Source organism: Neopelma chrysocephalum, unplaced genomic scaffold (genome assembly GCF_003984885.1).
Source record: "Neopelma chrysocephalum unplaced genomic scaffold, ASM398488v2 Primary Assembly neopelma1_97429, whole genome shotgun sequence".
Taxonomy (NCBI): Eukaryota; Metazoa; Chordata; class Aves; order Passeriformes; family Pipridae; genus Neopelma; species Neopelma chrysocephalum.
Genome location: NW_020926070.1, coordinates 20048 through 31732, shown reverse-complemented (window position 1 = coordinate 31732; position 11685 = coordinate 20048). Strand labels below are relative to the sequence as shown.

Here is an 11685-nt window from a genome sequence, read left to right as displayed (position 1 = left end):
TCTCCCCACCTCCATCACAGCTCTGACTTCAACCTCCCCCTCGCCAGAACTGCCCTGGAAAGAGGAACTAACCAGCAAAACCAGGGGAAGTGAGCCCGTTCACATGGAAGGAGTCACGGCTTTCACATCACGAACTGCTTCAACTGTTTCTTCCCCAAAACGTGCAGCAGGTGCCCCATGCCACTGAAACCAGAACCCAGCCACTCACCAGCATCCCGGGGCAGAGCTGGGGCAGTGCCCCTGGCACCAGGTTCCTGTGGTTCAGCATTCCCGAGCAGCAGGTGCTTTCCCTAGCACTGCAGACCCTGGGGGAAGGACAGGAATGGGATAGAGGAGGCTGCAGAGGGCCCAGACACCTGTGCCATGGGCTGGGACCTCCAGAACCACCGGTGCCTGCCCCAAGGTCTTGTGCAGCCTCTTCCCCAAGAGAGAAGGGAGACAAGCATTGCACTGTCCCCCACACTGCACCACCTCTCCACTTCATCTCCTTGCCTTTGCTGCCAAGGAAAGCCTTGGAGTCGGCAGCAAAGCCTGTGTGCCCAGGGCCAGATCCCATGAGGGTGGGACCCCAAGGCTGTGGGGCTGGGGACAGGTCCCCTGCATTGGCACCAAGGAACCAGGGGCCACCCAGGGGCAGGGGGGAGTCACCCAAGCACTGGACGAGGGAGCTTTACACAGTGAAATTCCCTGGCCAAAGTGACAGATTTCTCCCTGTCCCACCCGTGGCAGAGCAGCTTTCACAGGAAGGGAGCTTTTGCAACAGGGAGGGCAACGAGCTCTGTGCACCTCAACCTTCTGCTCCCCACACCCTTGTCTTGGTTCCACTGTCATTTCTCACATGCCTCAGCTCTCACTTCTCCTTTCCCTTTCATTTCTCCCCCAGCCAGCCCATTTCCCCAGCTCCTGCCTCCCCGCTCAGACTGGTGGAGGGTTCTGCACCAGTTCAGCCATGGGCTGGGTGCTCTGGGGGGTCTTGCTCACCTGGGTGCCCACGGCTTGGGTGAGAGGCGCCGAGCAGTCCCAGGGGCTCTCCCCCTCTTCGGGGTTTCTGGAGTGCAGGAAGACCCTGAATCTCTCGCGTCTGGAGGTCCTGCCGGGGGGGGGCTGGGATAACCTCAGAAATTTGGATATGGGCAGAGTCATCAACCTGGGCTACTCGCTATGTAAGACCACAGAAGACGGATCTTATATCATCCCAGACGAGATCTTCACTATCCCTCTCAAGCAGAGCAACCTGGACATCCACTCTGAGATCATCGAGTCCTGGAAAGATTATCGGAGCCTCACCTCTGCCTCCATCAACCTGGAACTGTCCCTCTTCTCCTCCATCAACGGCAAGTTCTCCTACGACTTCTGCCGGACCAAGACCCACCACGTGAAGGACCGCGCCGTGACCACCCGAGTGCAGGTCAGGAACCTGGTTTACACCGCCAAGGTCGACCCGGGGGCAGCCCTGGACCCGAGCTTCAAGAAGCAGCTGCTGACCATCGCCAGCCACCTGGAGAACAACCAGACACGCATGGCTGACTTCCTGGCCGAGGTGCTGGTGCTCGACTACGGCACCCACGCCATCACCTCCGTGGACGCCGGAGCCAGCCTGGTGCAGGAGGATCAGATCAAGGCGACCTTCCTGCAGGACAGCTGGGGCACGCGGAGCGCGGTCACCGCCTCGGCCGGCGCGGCCTTCCACAGTATCGTCAGCACGGAAACCCAGGAGACCCTGGATGTCAGCTCTGGCTTCACCAAGCAGTACCTGCAGAACCGCACCCACTCCAGGGTGGAGAGCGTTGGTGGGACCCCCTTTTACCCAGGCATCACCCTCAAGACCTGGCAGGAGAGGATTCAAAACCAGCTGGTGGCTCTCGACCGCTCGGGGCTGCCCCTGTACTACTTCATCCAGCCCAGCGTGCTGCCGGAGCTGCCCACCCCCACGGTGAGGAGGCTGGCCCGGCGGGTGGAGATGGCCATCCGCCGCTACTACACCTTCAACACCTACCCGGGCTGCACCGACGCCTCCTCACCCAACTTCAACTTCCACGCCAACACCGACGACGGTTCCTGCAAGGGCGCCGTGGCCAACTTCACCTTCGGGGGAGTCTTCCAGGAGTGCATGGGGCTGTCCGGCCCCGACACCGGTGCCCTGTGCCAGGGGCTGGAGCAGAGGAACCCACTCACTGGGGCGTTCTCCTGCCCTGCCCCCTACACTCCGGTGCTGCTGGGCATGCAGGAGCGGGAGGAGGGCCACAGCCACCTGGAGTGCCACAACAAGTGTGTCCTGGGCATCTTCTGCCACCGCAAGTGCCAGGATGTCTTCTGGCTCTCCCGGGTGCAGTTCAGCGCCTACTGGTGCGCCGCCAATGGGACGGTGGCCCTGAGCTCGGGATACCTCTTTGGGGGGCTGTTCAGCACCCACGGCACCAACCCCATCACCGGTGCCCAGTCCTGTCCCTCGGGGTACTTCCCCCTGCAGCTCTTTGGCGAGCTCAGAGTGTGCGTGAGCCAGGATTACGAGGCGGGGGCCCAGTATGCGGTGCCCTTCGGGGGCTTCTTCAGCTGCCAGGCGGGGAACCCCTTGGCCGGGCGGCACTGGGGCACCGCCGAGGACCCCCACGCCAAGGGCTGTCCCCCGGGATTCAGCCAGCACCTGGCACTCATCAGCGACAGTTGCCAGGTGGAATTCTGCGTCCAGGCCGGGCTCTTCACGGGGGGCTCGCTGCCGCCCGCCCACCTGCCCCCCTTCACCCGGCCCCCCGCCAACTTGCCAGCCGTCGACACCGTGCTGGTGCGGGACGGGGACAGCACCTGGGTGAGGGATGGGCAGAGCCACGTGTGGCGGCTGGCGCGGCCCGAGGAGATCCGGCACGCGGCGCAGATGGTGGGGGAGCAGGGGCTGACAGGGGGCCAGGTGGCCGGTGTCACCGTGGCCGTCCTGGCCGGCTTGGCCACCGTCCTGGCAACGGCCTGGTACGGCCACCGGAGGTACAGGGCACGGGGGTACCGTGCCCTGGGCACGGGGGATGATGGCGCGGCCCCCGCCGGCCCCCCGGACAGCACCGTGCTGAGCGTGGGCGAGGGCTACCAGCAAGAGCCCCAGGGGCTGGCGGCCTGAGTGCCCCCTGCCTGGATTGCGTGCCCAAAACTTGGGCAAAGCCCCCCCCGCTCCGCCCTGCGGGGAAGGAGGGAGCGGAGGGGCAGCCCAGCTCAGTATATCTATCGGGATAGATATACACACGCGTGCACAGAGCCACGGAGCAGTTTTATTTCAGCCAGCAACCGACTGTGTAGTCAACAGAGCATTAAAAAAAGGAAAAAAAAAAAGTCATGTTGTGGAAAGACTTAGTCACAATAAAAGCCACCAGGCTGGAACCGCGGAGTAGGTGGGGGGTGAGGACCCTCCCTTCCTTGCCCGGATCATGGCAGGGTTTTGCATAGCTCCAGACAGGGTTTGTCTGCACCGGGGAAAACCCAGGGCTGGCACGGGGGAGGAATCACACTGCTGTGCAGCTCCCTGGGCGGCCGAGCCACCCAAAAATGGGGGGGGGTGTTCCTGGGGAAAGAGGTTTTCTCCCTTGAGGTAGAAAATAACAACCCAGGCTAAGGACGGCTGGGGACGGATGGGTGCAAAGGGGCTTCAGGGGGACGAGGGGTGCCTGGCCCTGCCCATGGTGCCCCTCGCTCGCCTGGCCACACAGACGACTGACAGAAGACAACAGAGAGGCCAGGCCGTGCAGGGACCACGAGGGTCCCCTGCCATTCGCTTTATTGACCCCCCACCCCCCTCCACGGGGTGGTCAGCGGGGGTGACAGACCCCCCAGACCACGGAGAGGGGAAAACAGCAATGACAACAGAACGATGCACAGAAGGATGGGCCCCACTCCCGCACCGCCGTCCCCAGCACAGAGGGTGAGGTGACCCTCCCCAGGCAAACCAGGAGGGGAATGCAACAAAACCGGCTGGGAGGCCCCACCTTCCCCCAGGGGGCAACAGCACAGGGCTGGGGGTAGCCTGGGCAGTGGTGGATGCTGCCCCCCACTCTTGCTCTCCAAGCCCAGGGGTCTCGTGGGCAGCCAGACCCCAGCAGTGGGGACAGTGCCCCCGGGGTAGCCCTCAAAACTGTGGGGACCACACCAGCACCCTGGCACAGGCAGCTCTGAGAGGCCCTATGAATCCTACACTGGTTTGGGCTGGAAGGGACCTCACAGACCATCTCATCCCAAACCCCCTGGACAGGGACACATTCCACCAGCCCGGGTCACCCAAAGGCCCAGGGAGCCCAAGATGCCATGGAACACACTCCCCCCACCCCCCATCACCCACACTCTCCTACCCACGCCCCAGCCCATGCCAGTCCCTCACCAGCCCCTCCAAGGCCTCTCTGGGGACAGCAAGGGGAACAGTTCTCAGCCCCACCTGCGCCTTGGCCCCATGAGGACCCACAGGTGACAGCCCTCCTGTGGGGCAGAGCCCTGTTGGGGTTGGGGGTCCCCACAGCCCCTGTCCCAACCCCAAGCACCACCATGCCCAGTCCCAGCCTGGCTCCAGCACCACGTTCTCCCAGGCCTCAGGCTGCCTCCCAAAACGCCCCCCTATATGTACATATATACGACAAAACCCCAAAATACGAGGTATTATAGAAATTCAACGCGGGGACACCCCCATACGAACAGTTCAAGGAACCCACTGTGGTGGGGGTGGGACACAGGCCAGAAAATGTCCATCACTGTCCCCCCCCTCTCCACTTCCTAGCACCCACCAGCCCCTCCCTGGCATCCAGAGGCGGGGGCAGCCCAGACAAGGGGACCCTGCAGGGCACAGTTCAGACACAGCCAAGAGGAGCAGAGGGCACAGGGCTGGGGGGCAGCCCAGGGCCCCCCCAACCTCCACGGACACAGGAGACCAGAGGGAAGGTACCGGACAGAACAAACAAACAAACAAACGTCAGAGGGACGAGGCAGAGCAAGGGGGACTCCCATGGCTCCAGCTCCCACCCCAGGCCAGGTCCCAGCCCCAGGTGGGTGTCAGGGGAGTTGGGTCAGGCTGGGACCGGTGTGGACGAGGAGAGAGGGGAGCCTGGCACCCCCCAAGCCCTCAGCACAGTGGCAGCGAGGATAGCACACCATCCAGAGGGGTGGTCACGCCAGCCTGAAGCCCCACAGCTGCATGTGGGGATGTTCCCGCCCTGCAGGAGTGAAGGGGATGGCCAAAAGGACCTTCTCCCGCATTCCCGGCCAGCCTGGGGATGCTCCCACCGCGCGGGCGTCACTGGGAGCAGGGGGCTCTGGGTGCACCCCGAAAAGCCCCCAGGCGGGTTTCTCCAGCAGCTTTATCCTGGTGGGTGCCAGCACAGGCAACCCTTTCCTTGCCTCCCTGCCACGGTGTCAGTCCTTCTCCTGCACCAGGCTCTCCTCCGTGATGCCCTGGGCCGCCAGCTCGGCCAGGACATTGTCCAGGTAGTTGATGTCAGGGTAGCCGTGGCCAGTGAGGTTGGAGCCGAACTCTGTCTTGTGGTGGATCTCGTTCCAGATCACCGTGTCCGACTCGCCCGTGGTGCTGGAGGTCCCAATGGCGAAGATCAGGCGCCGGTCCCAGGCTACCAGCAGCAACCTCAGTACCTGTGGAGGCGGGAGAGGGGGCAGGCAGCAAAGCACACACCGGGTGGGGAAGCACCTGCTTCTGTTCAAGGCACGCCCAATCATCCTGGTGTGCCCTGGCAACATGGGCAACCCACAGCCAAGCCCTGCAGGGAGCTCGGGGGATCCCAGCACAGGGTCCTGCCCCAGCCAAAACCAAGGGACCAGCCTGCTGAGCTCCCCCAGGCACACGGGAAGGTTCTCCACGGGAAAACCTCCCCCTGAGCAAGTCCGTTTTTCCCCACGCTCCCCCTCGACACGCCTTGGCCAGCTGGAGCTGCCCAGGTGAGCCCCTCACCTTCCTGCCCTTCTCGCTGTCTGGCAGGTAGCAGTGCCGGGGGAAGCCACGGGCCGTGAAGCTCTTCCCAGGGTTTGGATGCTCCGGTCCCTGCAACGTGGCAAGCGGGAGAAGAAAACCCTTTTGGAGATCAAAAGGATGCTCTGGGCACAAGGTAACCCCCCCCCAGCCTCAGTGGACACAAATTGCCACCATCCCCCTGCCACCAGGCAGACAGGGACAACACTCCCACGCAGGCACAACCCAGACTTCCCACAACATCCTTACGGACAAGCAGCTCCTGAGTAAAGGCACGAGCTGCAGCACGACCTGGGGGGTAACACAGCAGCAACGAGGGCCACCAGCCCCACGGGGGATCTCCCACATACCCGCCCTGGCCACGGGGCCAGGCCTCACCTGCACCCCCGGGGGGATGTTGTAGATGATGCGGATGGTTTTGCAGTCGGCGTGGCCGGGCAGCGCGTGAGGGATGATGTGATACTCCATCTTCCCCGGGGGCTGCGTCCCCGTCTTCACCCCGTAGATGGTTTTGCAGGTGGGACACTGCAGGCTCCCGTCCTGAGAGCAGGAAGAGGGGAACACACTGAAACGCGTGTCCACAAGCCACGCCAGGCACTCGGTGCCTGAGCGGCACTGAGCGCTGCTTTAATCGTGAAAGCCACCAAAAAACCACCCAGGAAGCGCGGGATAGGGCTGGGGGAATTCACTATGGCTACCCAGCTTCACCCAAAAACCCGAGGTCTGTGTTTCTCTTCCCCATCAGTTTTTCATTGCTTTCCCTACCTCTGATTTGGTGGTGTTTTTTTTTCTTTGTTTGTTTGTTGTTTTTTTAAGGGAGAAATATAATAAATATTAAAAATCTCCAAGCAATGTGGAACGCATTTTCTAGGGAATGTCAGGCAATTTACAGCGGGCTCAGGAAAGCTCTCCTGTGGCTGGAAAAGCACTGCCTAGCACCAGATTCCAGGCAGCTCTGCTCAAACATCCAGGGGATGAAAGTTCACCCTGGGAAGGAAAGCAAGCACATAAAACTGGGCACAGTGGAGGGAAAACACATCCCAGGTTCTGACTCAGCAGTCCCAAAGCGCTCGCCGCTGATCAAAATTAAACTGTGTCAGGGTGGGAGGTCAGAGTCCTCTGGGGCAGCAGGACTCGAGCGTTGCCCCCCCAGGAGCAGGGGAAGCTCAGCACAGGCCGCCAAGCCGAGGCCACTCACCTTGTTGCCGTTGTTGTACATGGCCACCAGGCAGTGGAGGTGGAAGACGTGGCTACACTTGACCAGCTTCCCCACGAGGTCAGGCTTGACGGCTGGCTGGGGGCCCTTGTAGCCAGAGGGGGCAGAGAGACGCTCCATGCAGATGGTGCAGTCCTGCACGGGAGGGGAGGAGAGGGATCACACAGATGGATGCAGCCAGAGCCAAGGACACGGGGCTGATGAGCTGCCCTGGGACCAGCACCCACCCCTGGGGCTGGGCTGCCACCCCTGGCCTGCACGTCCCTCCTCTTTGGAGACAGGGAAGAGCCATGAGGGGTGGTGGGACACCCCTGCACGGGAAGGGAGGAGATCCCCACATGGCCCAGGGCATCGTGCGCGTCCCGCTGCCCACCCCAGAGCAAAGCACCCCGGGGACACCCCAGCACAAGCCCCGCCGCTCGCACCTCGTCCGGCGGATGCCGCACCTTCTGCAGGTACTTTTTCAGTACCTCCTCCGGGGTTTTACCTGTGGGAGAGCGAGAGTCAGAGGGAGAAACCCACTGCCAGGGGCAGCAGAGGGGACGGGGGGCACAGGGGAACCAGGTAGGGAAGGGGGGACAGGGGCCAAGCAGCAAAGTGCCTCTCACCCTTCTTGGCCTGTTTCTTGGTGGTCTTGCGGCAGGTGTGGGAGATGCCGGGGATGGACTGGATCTCGCTCTTGCTGACGGGCGGGGGGTGCAGCACCAGCTTGGGGGGCCGTGTCAGGCACACGGGCAGCCCGGCCGCGCTCATCAGGATCCCCGTGATCCCTGGGAGAAACGGGGCTTTGAAACAGCGCCGAGGAACCAGCCACACCTCAAACCCCACGTGATCCCCAAAAACTGCCCCGCGGGGGTTGTCTGTCCCCCTACCCCAGGGCTGTTTATCCTTCCACCCCAGGGAGCCCAGCGCCCACGGGCACCCGCTGTGGCCCCATCCTCACCTGCCAGTGCTGGGTTGACGGGGCTGGAGCCAGTGAGGTTCTTCACAGGGACAGTGGGGACCCTGAGGGGAGCCAGCAGAGACCACGTCAGGAGCGGTGGCAGCACCCACGTCCCCACAGGGCCCAGGGGCCAGACAACAGTTGCCTGAGCAACTGCACGGGCCCTGGCTGGAAACAGAGAATCCCCCGACAGGGCAATGTGCCCCCCCTGCCCCACCACCGCCTTTTCTCTGGCGCTTTAGAAACCCTGCCTGCATCTCCATTCATGGTCCCTTTTTGTCACTGCTCCTCAGGCCAATCTGTTGTTTCTTTTCCTCTTTTCTCCTATGGCCACGTCACTGCCACAGCTCTTTCCCCCCCCCCCTCCCCTTGGGGCTCTCTTCCATGGGAAAGTTTCCCGGCAGGTCAGGAGCAGAGGGAAGGGGGAGGATGGAGAGGGAGAGGAAAGGGGCCAGGCTGTGACAGAAGGCTGACGGCAGAGTCAGACAAAGGGGAGAAACAGGCTCATTAAATGTCCACCCCCTCACAAAAATGTGTCTTTGGTGGGTGGGGGTCTGGAGGGACCCCTTCTCATGGGGCATGAATGGCTTTTCTTTGGGCCTTTCGCAGTCCCTCACCCAACCCCTGCCTCCAAGAGAAAGAGCAGCCTCAGCCTCTTCATTGAGATGCAGGAGCCACCCCGTCCCCGCTCCAGTCCCCAGGCACCTGCAGGGAAGGCGAGGGGCCCAGCAGAGCCCCCTGGCCCCGGGAGCTTGGGGAGCGCTGAGGTCCGTCTCCCACCAGGCTCAGAGCTGGCAGGGCCCCTCCGTGCCCTGGGGAGGGGGGAAAAGCTTGCGCTGCCCCTCCCTCCCTCCAGGCACCCCCTCGCTTGCTGGTACTCAGCGGGACTCACCCCGAGGCGATGAGCACGCGGGACTGGGCGATGGCCAGGCGCTGGAGGTGGCTGCGGTTCAGGGTGCCGAGGCCAGGACGGGCCGCTTTGCCACTGCCGGCACCGGGTGGGCTGCCGGTGGAGCCGGCCGAGCTGAGGGCGGGCGTGCTGGCCGCCTGACGCCGGCCCCCCTGGGCCGCCAGCGGCTTCAGTGAGCCGCGCACCACGGCCACACCGTCGGGCGCCTTGGTCCCCGGGGCGGGCGCCGGGGCTTTGGGGGCAGTCGGCGGCGGGGCGGGGGCTTTGCGGGGCTGCAGGGTGGCGGTGCCGGGGCCGGCGGCCGACACGGTGGCTTTGACGCTCATGACCAGGAGGCACTGGGGACAGGTGCAGGCGGGGACCGGTGGGGCTGCCGCCGCCCCGGGGCTGGCCGGCCACGACTGGGACTTGGGCAGGGTGCCCGAGACCAGCGGGTAGACCATGTCGAGCCTGCGGCGGACGCGGCGCTTGCGCTGGGTCTGCCGGTTGATCTGCCCCATGGTGGCGAAGTCGATGACGTAGCAGAAGCCGATGGCGCTCAGGTCCACCCAGGGGTGCTGCTTCTCGTAGGCACGCTGGATGGTGATGCCCACGTCCATGTCATAGGGCGTCCACGTCCCGCTGTCATTCTCCCACTCCCAGACGACTCCCTTGCCGGGCGCCGACGATGGGTCGTAGTAGCTGCGCCGGACGGGGCGGATCGTGCCTGAGGGAGGGTGACAGACGCAGTCAGACCCTGGCGCCAGCACCCACCTGTGGGCAGGGAGCAAAACCACCCCAACCTGCCCCGCCGGCGCCATCCACACGGGGACAGGACGGCTTTCCGGCTCAGCTGCCGTCCCCGCCCTGCCAGGGGACTGGCGTGCCTTGGGCTCCCCCGGCTGCTGCCTGCGAGCCGCCCTGCCACAAAGCACCCCGAAGTCCGTGCACGGCCCAGGGGTGCTCCCCCAGTGCGACTGGGCTGAAGGGAAGGGCGGATCTCCCGCCCAGCGCTCTCAGCCCCGGCGTGCGGCCACTCAGCCCCGCTGGGGAAACTCGGCAACGCAAGTTTGGCTGCTCCATCCTGCTCCCGGGGACCTCCCGCGGGAGCCTGATGAAACCAGGCATTAGGGCACCAGAGTCCTGCAGTGCCTGGCACTGTCTCCCTCTCAGCTCTGGACTGGAAGAGGTTCCAATAAAAGATCTCAGGGGCATCTCCGAGCCCCCCAGCAGTGGCACACATGGGCACTCATGCACCCAGGGGAGTGGGGTTCGTGCCAGCCCCACCATCTGCAGCTCCCAAACCGGCCCACGATGAAAACCCAGACTGTGGCAGAGGGAAAATCCCTGTGAGGCCAAGCAAAGGAGTTTGAGTGGGGCCCTGTGCCTGGCTCCTGCTCCCCCATCAGCAAACATCAGGAGCGGGATGAGAGCACACAAAGCACAAAAGTTCTGTGCCCTGCATCCATATTTTTGCCAGGTGTTTCCTTTCCCAGCACTCTCAGTCAACTAGGAGGCATTCAAAGCATGGACAGAGATTTTGGAAACTCCTACAATGAGGAGAAAACCTTCTTCTTTGGGATGTCTAACGGAATGGCAAGGCAGGCTGAACATGGCCAGGCTCAGCCCTGGGGTCCCATCCTGAGCATGTTATTCCAGAGGTGTTTGTGTAACAGGTGGGATGAGCTCCCAAGCGGTGCTGCCTCCACATCCCCGTGCAGAACCCCACGGCTCAGCCCTGCTGCCAGCACTGGGAACAAGAAAGCTCAAAGAGAAGAAACAACAAGCCTGCTGCTTCGGCTTTTCACCACGTGTCCTGCAAAGCCTGCAAGAATTTCAGTGCCTTTTCACCCCCACCACTCTGCAGGGAGCAGCCACCGCCGCTGGTCCCACAGGGCCACGTCTCACACACAAGTGGGATAAAAACGAGAAGTTGTTTGTTGTTTGCTGTGGTGCGTGGGGTACAGCTACACCCCAGGCAAGCCAAGCCACCGGCCCTGTCCTGCGAAGGAGCACCCAGGTCAGAAAAGCCGCAGGCGCTGGACGCACAAAGCGGGCCGGAGGGTGATTTATCCTAATCCGGCGGTGGCATGCGGCATCTGGCGGTCCCCAGGCAGCAGTGTGGGAATGCTGTGTGTTCCCCCAGCCCCGCGCCGCCAGCCGGCCTCCCATTCAACAGGGGAAGAAAGGGAACAATAGCTATTCAGGGCCTGCCAGGGTCGCGACCCCCCCAAATCAGAGCTGTTTAATGACCCAAAATACCAACATCCCCAGCAACCCAGGGAGAGACAGAACAATCTCCCTTTCAGTCCTCCACCCTGGGCAACAATAGCCCTCAGAAGCTGGCCCCCAGCCCCCTCTCCGCAGAGGTCCCTTGTCCCCACACCCCCGGGCAGGGGAGGGTCGCCGCCAGCCCCCAAGGCTGCTGGGGGAAGAAGGACAAAGGAGGGTGTCTGGCACTCTGCTGCACCCAGCACCCCCCGCCCCAGGGACAAAGCGCACTGGCCGTCACAGGGCTGCTGGGGGGTCACAAACCCCGCTGTGCCAACTCCCCTGCCACGGGTGCTTGTGGTCCCGCATCCCAGACAACCCCAGAGCCCTCCACCTGTGGGGACAGACAACCCCCATCACCCGCCTGTGCCCTCCCTGAGCATCCCCCCACCTGCTTGTGCCCCCTCCCTGGGCACCCC

At 63.4% G+C, this 11685-nt stretch overlaps 2 protein-coding genes across 2 annotated transcripts; one reads left to right on the top strand and one right to left on the bottom strand.

The window, feature by feature from the left end:
- The first annotated feature begins 915 nt into the window (after positions 1–915).
- MPEG1 (macrophage expressed 1) lies at positions 916–3298 on the top strand. Its single transcript, XM_027672593.1, has one exon. The coding sequence runs from the start codon at positions 950–952 to the stop codon at positions 3107–3109; it is 2160 nt and encodes a 719-aa protein (XP_027528394.1). The 5' UTR covers positions 916–949; the 3' UTR covers positions 3110–3298.
- DTX4 (deltex E3 ubiquitin ligase 4) lies at positions 3238–9725 on the bottom strand. The gene is made up of 8 exons (XM_027672594.1): positions 8999–9725; positions 8107–8168; positions 7772–7933; positions 7589–7650; positions 7146–7298; positions 6326–6487; positions 5930–6019; positions 3238–5613 (listed from the first exon to the last, which is right to left on the bottom strand). Exons 1-8 carry the CDS (start codon positions 9613–9615, stop codon positions 5380–5382), a joined length of 1542 nt encoding a protein of 513 aa, XP_027528395.1. The 5' UTR covers positions 9616–9725; the 3' UTR covers positions 3238–5379.
- Between the last annotated feature and the right edge of the window lie 1960 nt (positions 9726–11685).